The 12441-nt window shown below is 52.3% G+C and overlaps 4 protein-coding genes across 4 annotated transcripts; all 4 read right to left on the bottom strand.

The window, feature by feature from the left end:
• Nucleotides 1-334: 334 nt before the first annotated feature.
• B0H64DRAFT_402902 (uncharacterized protein) lies at nt 335-2081 on the bottom strand. Its single transcript, XM_062804257.1, has one exon. The coding sequence runs from the start codon at nt 1646-1648 to the stop codon at nt 602-604; it is 1047 nt and encodes a 348-aa protein (XP_062656348.1). The 5' UTR covers nt 1649-2081; the 3' UTR covers nt 335-601.
• Nucleotides 2082-2903: 822 nt separating this feature from the next.
• Nucleotides 2904-4134, bottom strand: B0H64DRAFT_293732 (uncharacterized protein; the record flags this gene model as incomplete). Its single annotated transcript, XM_062800059.1, has 3 exons — nt 2904-3332; nt 3450-3738; nt 3836-4134. Coding segments are annotated over 3 exons (1017 nt in total), but the record flags the coding sequence as incomplete, so codon positions are not given.
• A 1054-nt stretch (nt 4135-5188) lies between these two features.
• On the bottom strand, nt 5189-6031 carry B0H64DRAFT_444151 (uncharacterized protein; the record flags this gene model as incomplete). The annotated part of the gene is made up of 1 exon (XM_062806761.1): nt 5189-6031. One exon carries the CDS (start codon nt 6029-6031, stop codon nt 5189-5191), a length of 843 nt encoding a protein of 280 aa, XP_062656346.1.
• A 1211-nt stretch (nt 6032-7242) lies between these two features.
• B0H64DRAFT_402899 (uncharacterized protein) lies at nt 7243-8955 on the bottom strand. The gene is made up of 3 exons (XM_062804256.1): nt 8586-8955; nt 8328-8503; nt 7243-8267 (listed from the first exon to the last, which is right to left on the bottom strand). The coding sequence occupies exons 1-3, from the start codon at nt 8782-8784 to the stop codon at nt 7371-7373; spliced, it is 1272 nt and encodes a 423-aa protein (XP_062656345.1). The 5' UTR covers nt 8785-8955; the 3' UTR covers nt 7243-7370.
• Between the last annotated feature and the right edge of the window lie 3486 nt (nt 8956-12441).

Raw genomic sequence — 12441 nt, 5'->3', positions numbered from 1 at the left:
TAACCCAGTTGGCATTCGCAGAAGGCCCCACATTGCTCTCCCGGCGTGGAGCGCGAGACAACCTACTGCTGCGTCGACACGAAAAAGAAAAGGCAGCCGAGTCCCTCGGGGGAACCCAGGGAGGGTGTCCTGTCATTGTGCCAGCCGGTTGAGTGGCAATCACACACACATTCGGTATCCAGCGACGAAGCTGTATATCTTGCCCGTGGGTACCGTGACCTTCCTCACGATCTACACCGAGAAAACTTGACGCATTATCTGGGGAAAATACGATTTCTCACGCAAAAACGAAGACTCCGGGACCAGTTGCGACGGAATTAGGAGAAAGCAATGAGTCGTGTTGTTGCCTGGATAAAATCCGTGCAGGCGCAAAGAAGGAAAAGCTACCTAGGTACCTAGGTACATGTACCTCAGTGTAGGTAATCTGCACGTCTGATCACTGAAGCTCAATTCACCACCAGAAATCCCTGAGCCCCCGCACGTGCGCTTCCGAACTCGATCCGACCTGCGAACCCTCCTGCGAGTGCTCCTCGCTTTTACCGTACCTTGGTACCTACGCCGACCGTCAGGCTCAATGGCTCGCCGTCAAGGGTTCGCAACCTTAGGCTTTAGCCATCGCGTCGTTGTATTTTTGGGATGCCTCCATGATGCCCTTGAAATACGCCTTGTAGCTTGCTTTGATGGACCCGTCGAGTTCGTCGCACATTTTCTTCGTCTGCTCCACCACGTCGACGATGTCAATGATATTCAGCACCGTATCGACAACCGACATGGCGATCGCGACCACAGCGATCATCTTGCCCACTGCGCCCATCATGCTGAAAGAACTCGCCTCCACCTCTTCAATCTCGAGTCCAGCCTCTTTGGCGCAGTCTGCGATCTTCGAGTTGGCGATCCTCAGATTGTTGAACATGAAGGCAATGGAAAGGTGGCGGACAATTGACAGCTCGGTGGTGGGGAGACCTTCCAGTCCCTTGATGTACGACATGTACTTCGTGACATCGGCACGCGTTGTCTTACTCATAGTCAGGTCATCCAAGGCGGCATAAACGGCTTTGACCTGAGGGCCGTTGAAGAGCCTCCGCGCCGCCTCCGCGTATTGCCTGAATCCAGCGGGATCGAGCGTGCCCTTGCTCTTGTGGACTTTGGCCATAAACTGCATGAGGATCGAGCGGCATTTCCTGGGGTCGAGGCCTTCCGCCCCCCTCCTCGCGATCAGCTTGTTGTTGGCCTTGTACTGGGTGACGTAGTCGTTGACGGTTGGGTTGATCTTGGCCGAGATATCCGTGTCGACAGTTTTTAATTTCTCGTTCAGCTCATTCGACTTGTTGGATATCATCTTTCTCTCGATGGCCACGCCGACCTCAAGCTCTGCGAAGACGAGCATGCCGAGGCCGAACGACCAGACGGCCGCCACCGCGGCGGCATCGGCACCGATTTGCATTGCGTCCGCGGCGATGGTCATATCACGAACTTTGGTTGCCAAACCGGTGAGCACGTCGAATTCAGCGTCAATAGCGGCGTCCGAAGAGAAGTTGCCCACGCTGACGAACAGTTGATGCTCTTTAATGACCTCGTTGATGTTGTCGTCGGTCTCCGAGGTCCAAGTGGACATGTATAACAAATAAGCGTTCATGTCAGTGCTCATCTTGACAGCTGTTCGTCGAGTTCAAGCAACGGAAAGATGGGAATGAAGGGGTTCAGAGTGTGAATGAAGGGGTTCAGAGCATGAATGATGTCGATTGAGGATAAAATGAAGAAGAGCGAAGGGATCGAAACCCCCTTTATAACTACCATCTTCAATGTTGGTAAAGTCCATGCCTTCATTGTACGAAGCAGTCTGCTCAAGTCCCCGATACCTGACCGTGCCCTCCCTCGAGCGGCTGGTAAGGTCTGTGGCCATGTTGCGCGAGTTCCGATCTGCGTTGGTGCGGTTCAGCTGCAGCTCCTCGCGGTCATTATTCCCAATCTATTCTATTGGGCGTTTCGCATGCGACCTTCCTTGCGGCGGATACGAACCCATTGGTTGTGATGCTGCGGCTCGGGCCGGCTGGCACCACTTCACAAGTGCCAGAGTTGCATTGAGGGATGTTCTCAGCCAACCACAATAGTTGCACTGACTCACAGGAAAGTCAACCCAAAGGGCGAAGCCAATTCTGGAAAAATAAACCGCTGATCACGTATGCAAACTTCGACTCAAGCCAGCTGAGATGGCAGCCACCAGAGCTCCCCACCGCGTCTGGTAGTAACGGATGGTCAGGCTAAGCTAGTACCTACCTTGCATACATATCAGCTGTACTGGCGGATGTCCCCAGCCAACCACATCAGCTATGAATCGCTGGTGATGGATAGGGAGTGCGGGCAGAGTGGGTAGTGGTTAGGGCGGGGAGAGCGGGTAGGGCGGGTAGGATGGGGAGGGCGGGTAAGGCGGGTAGAGCGGGTGGTGGTAGGGCGGGTAGGGCGGGTACATAGGTACCTACTCATGGGGGCGGCCTGGACTGCGGAAATCTGAGGATACGCGCCTGCCAAAAACAACAGCACATGCTGTCTATGTCGAATGACGGTTGGTGGTGGGTACTGCGGAAATGTGTTGGCTCCAGTCATCTGTGGAATCACTCAGACGCTCGGAATTGTTAGGTGGCTACTTCGTATGTCTACCTGTTTGCACAACTGCCTGGGGATCGAGCCTGGTGTTCTGTGTGTCATGTGGTGACCATAGTTGTGGTAGACCGGCTGGACGTGACCGACGATGCTGGGGCTTGTTCCATGGGGCTTGAAACCTCTCCGATTGTCACTGAGACAAACCCCTCTTCCTTGGCTGCCCATGGCCCCCTAACATTTGTCATAATACCCACAGAAGCCCTCTGACCTCCCGGGGGGCCAACAAGCGTTGGCCACATCCGCCTCGGCGTTCCTCTTGTCGGGTCTTCCTGCCTCAGTCGTTCATAAGGTTCAAAGTCACCATTCCACCACCTCTCCTCAGCTTCCCGTAGCGGCCCCGGAAAGAACTCCCGCAGCAGGCAGCGGCTCAGCTTTGGATAGGCAGCGTGGAAGTCCATAATCCCGTCCATAACCTTCTTCGTGCGGGCCACTTCCAGCCTTCTGAGCGGGAGGTTCCGGACTGCTGTGGACATCCCCATTCCCGCCAGCACGCCATTTTGGAACATGCCAAGTGCACCGATCAGCAGGATATACCAGCCGTGGTCCTTCGTCACCGTCACATTGACCAGAAGCAGGAGTGAGAAAATGGATACCATGATGAGCACCACCCGCGTCAACCAGAACCCAAACGGGAGCCCCGCCACAAACCTGCTCTGCCGCCGACTGGCCAGCTCCGAGTCAGTCCGCTGCGGGGACTTCTTACCCACAGACGAGGAGCCTGACGATGTCGGGCCCTCCCCGCTAGCCTCAGTCGACAGCAGGGTATGCTCGCGAAACTTCTGCCAGACCCAGCCCTTGCGGGGCGACTCGGCGTTGGCCATCTGCTCGAGGTCCAAGCAGCGACCCGCACCAAGTATGACCATGACGTCGCGCGAGCCGTTACCCGCCGTCAGCGCAAAGGTGCCGCGCGCGTGCTGCCGGTTGGGCAGCTTCTCGGCCACCCACTGCGGCAGCACGCCGATCATCTGGATCAGCAGCGTGCCGACGGCCGTGATGAACAGCACGCTCCAGTCGCCGCCGAAGGTGGGGATGGCGGGGATGGCGGCCACGCCGAGTTGGAGCAGTGTGGTGGCCAGCCTGACGAGGTGCACGTGGGCCTATGAGAAACGGGTTGGGCCGTTCGGGTTGTGCATGGCTTCGAACACTGAGATGGACAAGCCGTGTGGTGTTTCACTGAGCGGTAGCACCTTTGCCGACTGTCTCAAGGTCTCGCAGGATCCGTCCCAGGACCCAGTTGTGGTTTTCCTTGCTGTTGCCGGACTCGAGGTTGAAGACCTTAACGGGGTAATCCGGGGGGAGTAGCAGTCTTCCGTCGCCCATGATGCCGATCAGCGCCGTGAAGGCGTATGCCACACATCCAAAGGAGAAGCACATGGGTGTGTAGAGCTTCCCCGTACTTTGAGCAAAGGCCTTTTTGACCACATCACCGCTGATGATCATGAGGATGGTTGATACATCCGCAGGGTTCGCCCATTGTGCCGCAAACGCCGTAAGCGTTTTATCGTCCCGACTTGCTCGCGGTTCGAATCCTGGCGCAGCGCTGGGATCTACGGCGCCACCTACTTTAGGTGTTAAGGGAGGCGCATCAGACCGATAATGCTTTTGGTGTGTGGCTGGTATGTGAAGTATGGATAGCTGGGCTGGTTCGAGAACCTGCGTGAAATATCGAGCGCCTGCAAGCATTGTCATGTTTACCCATTAACCTCGAGGCCCTTGCCGGGATGCCGAACCAAATACCTGTCGAAAAGACTTTGATGCTCACAGTGACAGTTCATCCACTTGTCTGATCACATGATGTAACTGATTCGCCCTGCATCAGTCTAAAGAATGTTCACTTTGCCTGGCTGCAGATAAGACACGTACGATTTATGTAACGTGTAATTATTTAAAGCAATGCGGCTGTAGAGATACTCGATGCTGCTGAGTACATGGCTTGCTACCCCCTTTACCCACGTGTACCTGTACCCCACGTTATTCACTTCTCGTCCGGCACTGGTCCAATATCGTGATGTGCTTTTTACTCTCTAACCCCCAAGACGTGTACATACATTGGCCCAACACATAATTGTTTTGCTAACCTGTGAACTTGGATGCATTGGGTAGGTTGCTTGGTTGTTGTCTTCCCCGTGTTAACAGCTGAAGCCCGTGTCCATCTTTTATTATTTGCAGCGACAGGTCGCATACCGTACCCCCTGACATCCAGACCTGCCAGGCATTTTCCAAATCTTCACTTTCCATTCTGCTTTTGGGGCTCCCCGCGCCCCCCTTCCCCCTTACCCCTAGATTTCCCTTTCCCTTTTGTCCGAGCTGATGAACCCCCTTTTCCTTGCTACTCATGATCTAATATCTTTAAAAGTCTTCAGAAAAGCCGGTATTATGTGAGCGCCGTGGCGTTGTCCTGATTGTCTGGATCCTGTTCAAGCTCTCCCAAAGTCTGCGGGGCGGTCAACTCGAGAAGATCGCAAACCCTGCGGCCAAACCCCTCCATTTGCTTCCAAAGCTCATCCTCCAAGGGGATTGTATTGCACTACTCGAGGATGTCGGTGATGATGGGCAACGCATGCTCATGGTCAGTCAGCTCGAGCGCATAGATCCTCGCCACCTTCTCCTCCAGCTGCAGGCTCTCCATCATTCTTTGCTGGCGTATCTCTTTGAGTCTGAGAGAGTCAAGCAGCTGCGAGCCCATCTGGTGCGCGTCCTCGTCGCGGTAGACCAGGAGGTTGAACGCAAATAAGCGCCACCGCGAGTCTAGGACAAGCGGGTGGCACTCGCCCATCAACACGACCTGCTCGTTCATTATGGTCGAGACTTCACGCCTGAATATGGGGCGCTCTCGTACGGGATCCATGCTGTTTGATGTGAAAAGGCAGCCGAGTCGCGCCCGCCAGGTGAGGATGTGGTTGGGTCCGAGAGACCGTTCGCAGCGGAGGGATATGCCTCGGAAGAGCTTGGCAACATCGGGTTGTTCTGTGTCATCGAGGCTGTTGTCATCGGCGCCCTCTTCCAGGCAGTTGAAGGCCAGCTCCAGATCGGTCGCCAAAGCCAGATGGTGAGTATCCGTATAGCGACCCACTCGCTCCTTGCTGACCAGCGCTAGGGTCCTGTTCTTGGGGTTGCGCCCGGCTCCAGGGCTCCTCTTGTCGAGGACTGCCGAGCAGATGATGAGAGATTCCAGCAGGTTCGGGTGCGGCGAGACCACCTCCGCATTTTCCGTGTTGTTCTCTAGCTGCGACACTAGCGCGTCCAGGATCGATTCCAACCCCTCTCCTCCGCTCTCAATGCCCGGGCAAAATATCTCCAACTGCCATCGCAGCGCCTGGTACGCATCCCTCTCGGCCTCCTCCAACATCTCCAAACAGCACTTCGCCATCGCCAACCTGGCCAAGCACCGAGGCAGATCCGGATGCTTCCCCAAACCACCCTGGCTTGTGTCTCTTCCAAACTTCCTGTTAGAAACGGTATAAAGCCCCTGTAGCTCAGCCCGTGCCTTCCCATAATTTCCCACGCTCAGATTCGCCTCCCCGACTTGAAAGCAGTACCTCACCGTCTGGGGGTGTTCCTCGCCCAGTCTGCCCCGCGCCCGCGAGCGGAGACAGAACACGGTGTCGAGCGCCTCGTACGGGCGGGATCGGGCCAACAAGACGTCCGTCGGCGAGCGTCGACAGGGCTTCTATGGCGAGTGGGTGGTCTTCCGCTATGTGGTTGTCATGGCTTCGAGCGCCGCGCTGCACGTTGTCGGCGTCCGGATCGGACATCCGGGAGAGGATCAGTGCGCGGAGAGAGGTGGCCTCGAGCGTCAGGATGTTCCCGCTAATACAGTACCCTGGCTTTCTCCTGCAGTGTGGCCATCCCAATTCCATCCTCCGCAGCGACCACGGCAGGCCCGGATTCGAGTTCCCCATCGACCAGTACATATCCGAGTGGTACCGGGTCAAGCCCATCGAGGACGGCGCCGCGCAAAAGGTCCTTGCACGTACGTTCGCCAACACCCCGCCCGAGTTCGGTATTATCCTCTGCCGGCCCAAACCCCTTGAGTGGCCCGAGGAAATTGGAGTGCTAGTCGAGATCTACCGCGAGACCTGGAAGCGCGAGGAGCCCGAACGTGTCAGCAAGAAGTACTACTACTGCCAGATCATCAAACGGGTAGGGTAAGCCGGTACGCGCCGACGCCGAAGGAGCTGAGGAACTACCAACTCCCCAGTGGCAAAGTGCTCGAGGCCCCTATTGACGAGCTGGTTCCCGAGGACACGTTCTGGTATGTGGACGGCAACCAACCAGCCCGTGCCGTCCAGCGCCGAAACTCCGGGTTGGGCGGACATAGACTTGACATGGATGTTGCCGGACAAGGTCTGGAAAACGGCCAGTCCCGGGTCACTGAAGATTCTCCCCGCCGTTCCGTATCGACCTTCATAAAGGGGCTGATTCCTAGTGGTAGGGGTTGGCTAGGTATGTAGCTATCGCGGAAGTCATCCGACGCATGGCTTAGTTGGAACCAGCGGCCAGCCGGCGAAACAACCGGATGGATGGGCCGTGTAACCACTTACACATATGCACAGGTACCTAAGGTAATCACTCGTTGGGAGAAAATGAACCGGCAATTTCAGGCGTTGAGTTTCTGTGCAAACACAAGCAAAAGACCATCATCTTGTTCCCTCAACTTAACAGGACAACCACACAGCAGTTCCCTGTAACTGCAAGATAGCCTCGAGTTACGCTGCCTTGCCAGACGTCGACACATCAATCAACGTGGCAGAACTGGCCAGGCCGGTAATGTAGGCATGGACCAAGTCTCTGGCTGCCAGAGCGTCCTCCAAGCTGTCATGACCCTTCTTGCCCACCTGAATGGCCCGCCCCAAGTGTTTCATGGCGAGCGCCTTGAGCGACATCCCGTCAGGGTTGTTCTTGCGGCGTGTTTTATTATCACCCGGCCCCCCTTGCCTCCGCTTGTCCCCTTCCTGAACCTCAGCGTCTTTCCCGGGCTCGCCGCCTTCCTTAATCTCAACCCCTCCGTCGGACTCGTCCCCTTCCATAAGCTCAGCCCTTTGCCGAGCCTCTTCTTCCTCCTTCTTCTTCTTCTCTTCCTCCGCTTTTAACTCGGCCTCCTTCCGCTGCGCTGACTCAACGAGAAGAGAGTCGACCACCCGATGGTGGATCCATCGGAGACATAGTAGGTCGCTTTGGGCCCCGTGTCCCACGACGATAGTGGAGGGCCCCACGTATCGAAAGATGGCCGTCCGAGCAGCATCCCTGCCCATGATGCACTTCCGTTCGCGGCGCGACCTCTCCATGTCGCCTCTCGTAATGCCCGACCATCGAGTGTTGAAGTGCTTCATGGGAATATCGGGATAAACTAGACTGTCGATGAGCGCCTTGCCCGTGAAGTAGTCAACTACGGTAAGGCGGATAAGCTCGCTTTCGCCGTCGAAAGCGGTTCCCATCTCGCAGTCGATGGCGACGGCTACGCGATGCTTGGTCGTAACACCCGAAGCGGTAGGGTGAAACTGCCATCGCTTTTCGTTTGTTCCGTTGCGGTCATCCTGCACGTCGTGGTCCTCCTTGCCCGTGCAAGGGTCTTCACTGACATGCTTCTTACAGCATGTCCATGTCTGGGAAATACCAAAGTCAATTTCGGCTCGCCCTCATTGCCAACAAGGCGGTGGTCTTACTTTGTAAACCACCTTGCCGGGGTGGAAGTTGCAGCGGGGTGGCCTTGGCTTTGCGATATCAGCGCCAGGATGGGTTGCGTCTTCAGACGCCGGAGGCTCGCTGCCTTCAGCTTTCGGCTGTTGGATTTCGGCAACTGGGTTGGTGTTGTGATATCGAATGCGGGGTGGCTTTCCAACTACGCAGCGTGAGTGTCAGTAGAATCACCATGAAACCCGTCACGGATCGGTCGGGTGTTGTCAAGTCAGCCTGTGACTCACTTCGGATACCGCACGACATGCATCGTCTCTTTTGTTCAAGTTCGGAATCGGTAAGTTTCTCAACAACATAACCAGCCCGTTTCAGTGCCGCAGTGGAGAAAACCAGGCTATTGAGATGCTTGAGAGTGTCGTCGTTCAATGCAATCGGTGTGCCCACCGCGCCTTCCTTCAGCGTTGAGAAGGCACCGCTTTGAGTCATGGTGGAAGTTTTTGCTGGGAACGACTTTGCAGGATGGGGAAATCTTGTAAATTAGAGTTCCTGGTTGAAATGCGTCTTATAGAAGCCGTGGGATGGGCAGCCTGGGGAGGGCCATGGGCGGCCGCGCAAGGCTTACCTGTTCGAAGCCCAACAACCGTTTGCATGTTGCACGAAAGCTGCACGTGATGTAACAGTGAACAGTAGGCCTCAGGCTGGCTGCTTTGCTCCAATTCAGAGAAGTAGGAAGGCAGCAACTGCCCCATTCCGTCAAAAGCCACGCGATAGGCTCAATGCGGTCGAAGGTTGCTTGGCCCGCAATCCATCCATTAAGAGCGAGAGCGACTCCAGGCTGCCTACGATCACCCAGGGTTGCCTCGCCAAACGTACAAGTTACCACTGCCCTCGTTTACCAGCCGAACGCTGCTATCGATGGAGTTTGCTGGTTAATGGGGTTAAACGCGTGATCCTTCAACCGACTCACAAGTCACAATTCAAAAGACGGAAGGACCACAACGGGCAGAGGGCCGGTGCAGGGAGTCCTCAGCAATTAGAATGAGAAGCCAGCGTCAAGACGCCCCTGATAACGCGTGTGAACCTTGAACGGCCTAAAGGTTACCACAGCAAGGCCCAGGGGCATTCCCACGGTCTGTTGGTCAACCTAGTTGGTCCTCTTCACTCACAGCCCACCCATAGCTCGGTCTGCAACTGACTTGTAAACCGCCAGGACACAGTCGGTACCATAGCGCGCCGGGGGGGGGTTGCAAAATGATCACTGTGACTGTCCTGGGGCTCCAAAATGATCCGGACCTATGACTGATCTCTGACGGACGTCATTCGAAAACGGTTTCCGTCCGAAATGGTCATAGAGCCCAGAGACGATTTTCTTCCAAGACAATTTTAGTACTGAAAAACCAACTCGCAGCCAAATCCATTTTATAAGCCTTTTTTTTAATAAAAAATTTAAATATTAATTTTCTAATATTTTATTTATTTATTCAATCTATCGAATATTTTATTTACTTATTGAATTTTACGAATTTTACGAACTTTACGAATTTTATGAATTTTACGAATTTTTACAAATTTTTACAAATTTTTACGAATTTTTATAAATTTTTACAAATTTTTACAAATTTTACAAATTACAATCTACAGCTTACAAATTTATACTTTACGAATTTTCACTTAACGAATTTACAGTTTACGAATTTACGATTGTAAGACTTACGAAAAAATAGAGCACCTTCGAAGACTCGAACACAGAGCCTTTCGAAAGGGAACTCAAGATTAAACAACTACACTCAATACTTCTTAAGATAAAAATAGCAATATTTGCCACCTATATTTGCCACCCCCTCTCTAATTTTAATTAATTAATTTATAGCTTAGTTTTCTTTAAATAAATCTATTTAAAAAAAAAACTTTTTTAACTCTCTATCTTTATATATTTTATAATAGAAAATAATTATTAAATATTAAAATATTTATATATTAAGATTATTATTTATTAATTAGATTTAGGTGGGTGAGGCCCTGTAGTGCACACACTAACAGGGCTTACAATGCACTTTGGGGAAGCAATGCACAGTACTATTGCTTAGCTACCAGCAGTAATTACAGGGCCTAGGCCCTATAACAGTGGTTAATTTAGTAGGTAGACCACTATTGTTTTGGGAATGCCTCTATATTTGCTATCTTAACCACTGGAGTTGGATTTACTACTTCCTTCTCATATACCCACCGACCGGGGCACAGTGCCGAATTCGGCCCAGCGGTCTTAGTGGTAAAAAACTGAATCCCGCAAAACTCATTTGTATAGGTTTGACTAAAAATGGGCTCACCTGCTCGCAGCCGCACCCAGAAGTGCCCGGGCCCACTTGCACTACTACCTTAAAAACCGGTGCAGGGTAGGCCGGTTGGGGCCAAGCGGTGCAGGGTAGGCCGCTTGGGAGCCAACCACCGGTGCAGGGTAGGTCGCTTGGGATGCCAAGAGGTGCAGGGTAGGCCGGTTGGGAACAACCGGGTGCAGGGTAGCTCGCTTGGGAAACCCAGGTGCAGGGTAGGTGCAGGGTAGCTCGATTCGGGAGAAACTAACACTTAGTGAAAAGAAGAACCAACCTTCTTCAAACTAAGATAGCTAGCCACCCAGTAATCGTACCGCCACAACCAAGATACCAGTATATAGCTACAGGCCATACGAATTCAATTACAGTACTGTAGAGCCCCCCAGATGGCCACAGCACTAGTAATCTGAACTCTAGGGTTCAACACCCCCTCTTTGTAGGCCTGTATGCTCAGTGGAGTATAGAAGGTTTAAACCTTAGCTATACTAGCGAAGAGAATAAAAAAGACTAACTAACTAAACTAAAACTAAAGAACTATAGTAGTTAGATACTATTTACAGGCTTTTCTAGCTGTTGAAGCTATATAAAAAGGACTAAATTACAGGACCAATTTCAACACTATTTACAAAGGGAAGAAATAGTAGGGAATGGATAGGCTGTTATAGTGGGTGGTCCAATCTAATAACCACTATAAACGCCTCGGCTTCTTTAGACCTAGTAGGTCTATAAACGCCCTGAAGAGTTGGCTCACCAAAGCCTTCGTAAGCCCATCGGCCGGCATACGTTTAGTATCAAGAAAACTAATGGAAACTAAGCCCCCTCTGACCTTCTCACGCACATAGTGGAATTTCAGCAGTGTATGCTTAGTTCTACTATGTAGAGCTGGGTCATAGGCTGTAGTAATAGAGCCAGTATTATCCTCAAATATAGGTACTGGGCCTATAATTGAGCGCTCTAATTCCTTAAAGAAATCCATTAGCCACTGAGACTCCCGTATAGCCTCTGTAAGTGCATCGGTTTCGGCCTCAACTGTTGAAAGGGCTATAGTAGAAGCCCGTTTCGATTTCCAGGTTACAGGTCCACCGGCCAATTTAAATAAATAGCCGTAAGTGGATTTAGACGTTTCTTTGTCGCCTGCATAGTCGCTATCTGAAAAGCCCACTAATTGTAGGCTCTTTGCCCCCTCTAAAAGAGTATTTACTATATCCTTTTTAGTAGGACTATAACAAATAGCTAAATCCTTACTACCGTTTAGATACCGGAGTAGGTTTTTAGCGGCATTAAGATGCTCTATAGTAGGGCCCTGCATAGCTCGTGAGAGCCACTGTACCGCAAAGGCTATATCTGGCCTTGTTAGGAGCATTAGGTACATTACCGTGCCCACTATCTTCTGGAACAGTTTGTGGTCGGACCTATTTACAGGGCTGCCTTTACTAGATATATTGGATTTATAACTAGTAATTCCTGGTTGTAGGGGTATAGAGATTGATCGACTAGAATCCAACCCGAATATCTTTAAAGCTTCTTCGATATACTGTTTTTGATGGATATATAGTGTTCTCTTTTCTCTAACCCTCTCTATTTGAACTCCCAGGAAAAAGGCTGCCGGGCCTCTATCTTCTATAGCATAGACCTTGTTAAAACGACGTTTAAAGGCCTGTATTTTCTTAATATCAGGCCCTATAAGAAGGCAATCGTCAACGTAGGTAACTATAAAGATCCTAGCAGTAGGATTATAGAAGATAGCAGAGTGTCACGGATTAGGCCCAACGCGGTCTTGGCCTGCGGGATGCGGGACGTCCCGGCCAATCAT

This window comes from Chaetomium fimeti (genome assembly GCF_033439085.1).
Source record: "Chaetomium fimeti strain CBS 168.71 chromosome Unknown B0H64scaffold_6, whole genome shotgun sequence".
Classification (NCBI taxonomy): Eukaryota; Fungi; Ascomycota; class Sordariomycetes; order Sordariales; family Chaetomiaceae; genus Chaetomium; species Chaetomium fimeti.
The sequence above is the reverse complement of the archived record's forward strand: the minus strand, read 5'-3'. Positions and strand labels throughout refer to the sequence as shown.

Bases quoted from the DNA above. Each gene is read 5' to 3' on its own strand.
- B0H64DRAFT_402902 (XM_062804257.1), bottom strand. From the start codon at position 1,648: ATGAGCACTGACATGAACGCTTATTTGTTATACATGTCCACTTGGACC.
- B0H64DRAFT_402899 (XM_062804256.1), bottom strand. From the start codon at position 8,784: ATGACTCAAAGCGGTGCCTTCTCAACGCTGAAGGAAGGCGCGGTGGGC. The intron at 8,504-8,585 runs GTGAGTCACAGG...CACGCTGCGTAG, and splicing joins CATGTCGTGCGGTATCCGAA to TTGGAAAGCCACCCCGCATT. The intron at 8,268-8,327 runs GTAAGACCACCG...GGTATTTCCCAG, and splicing joins CCGGCAAGGTGGTTTACAAA to ACATGGACATGCTGTAAGAA.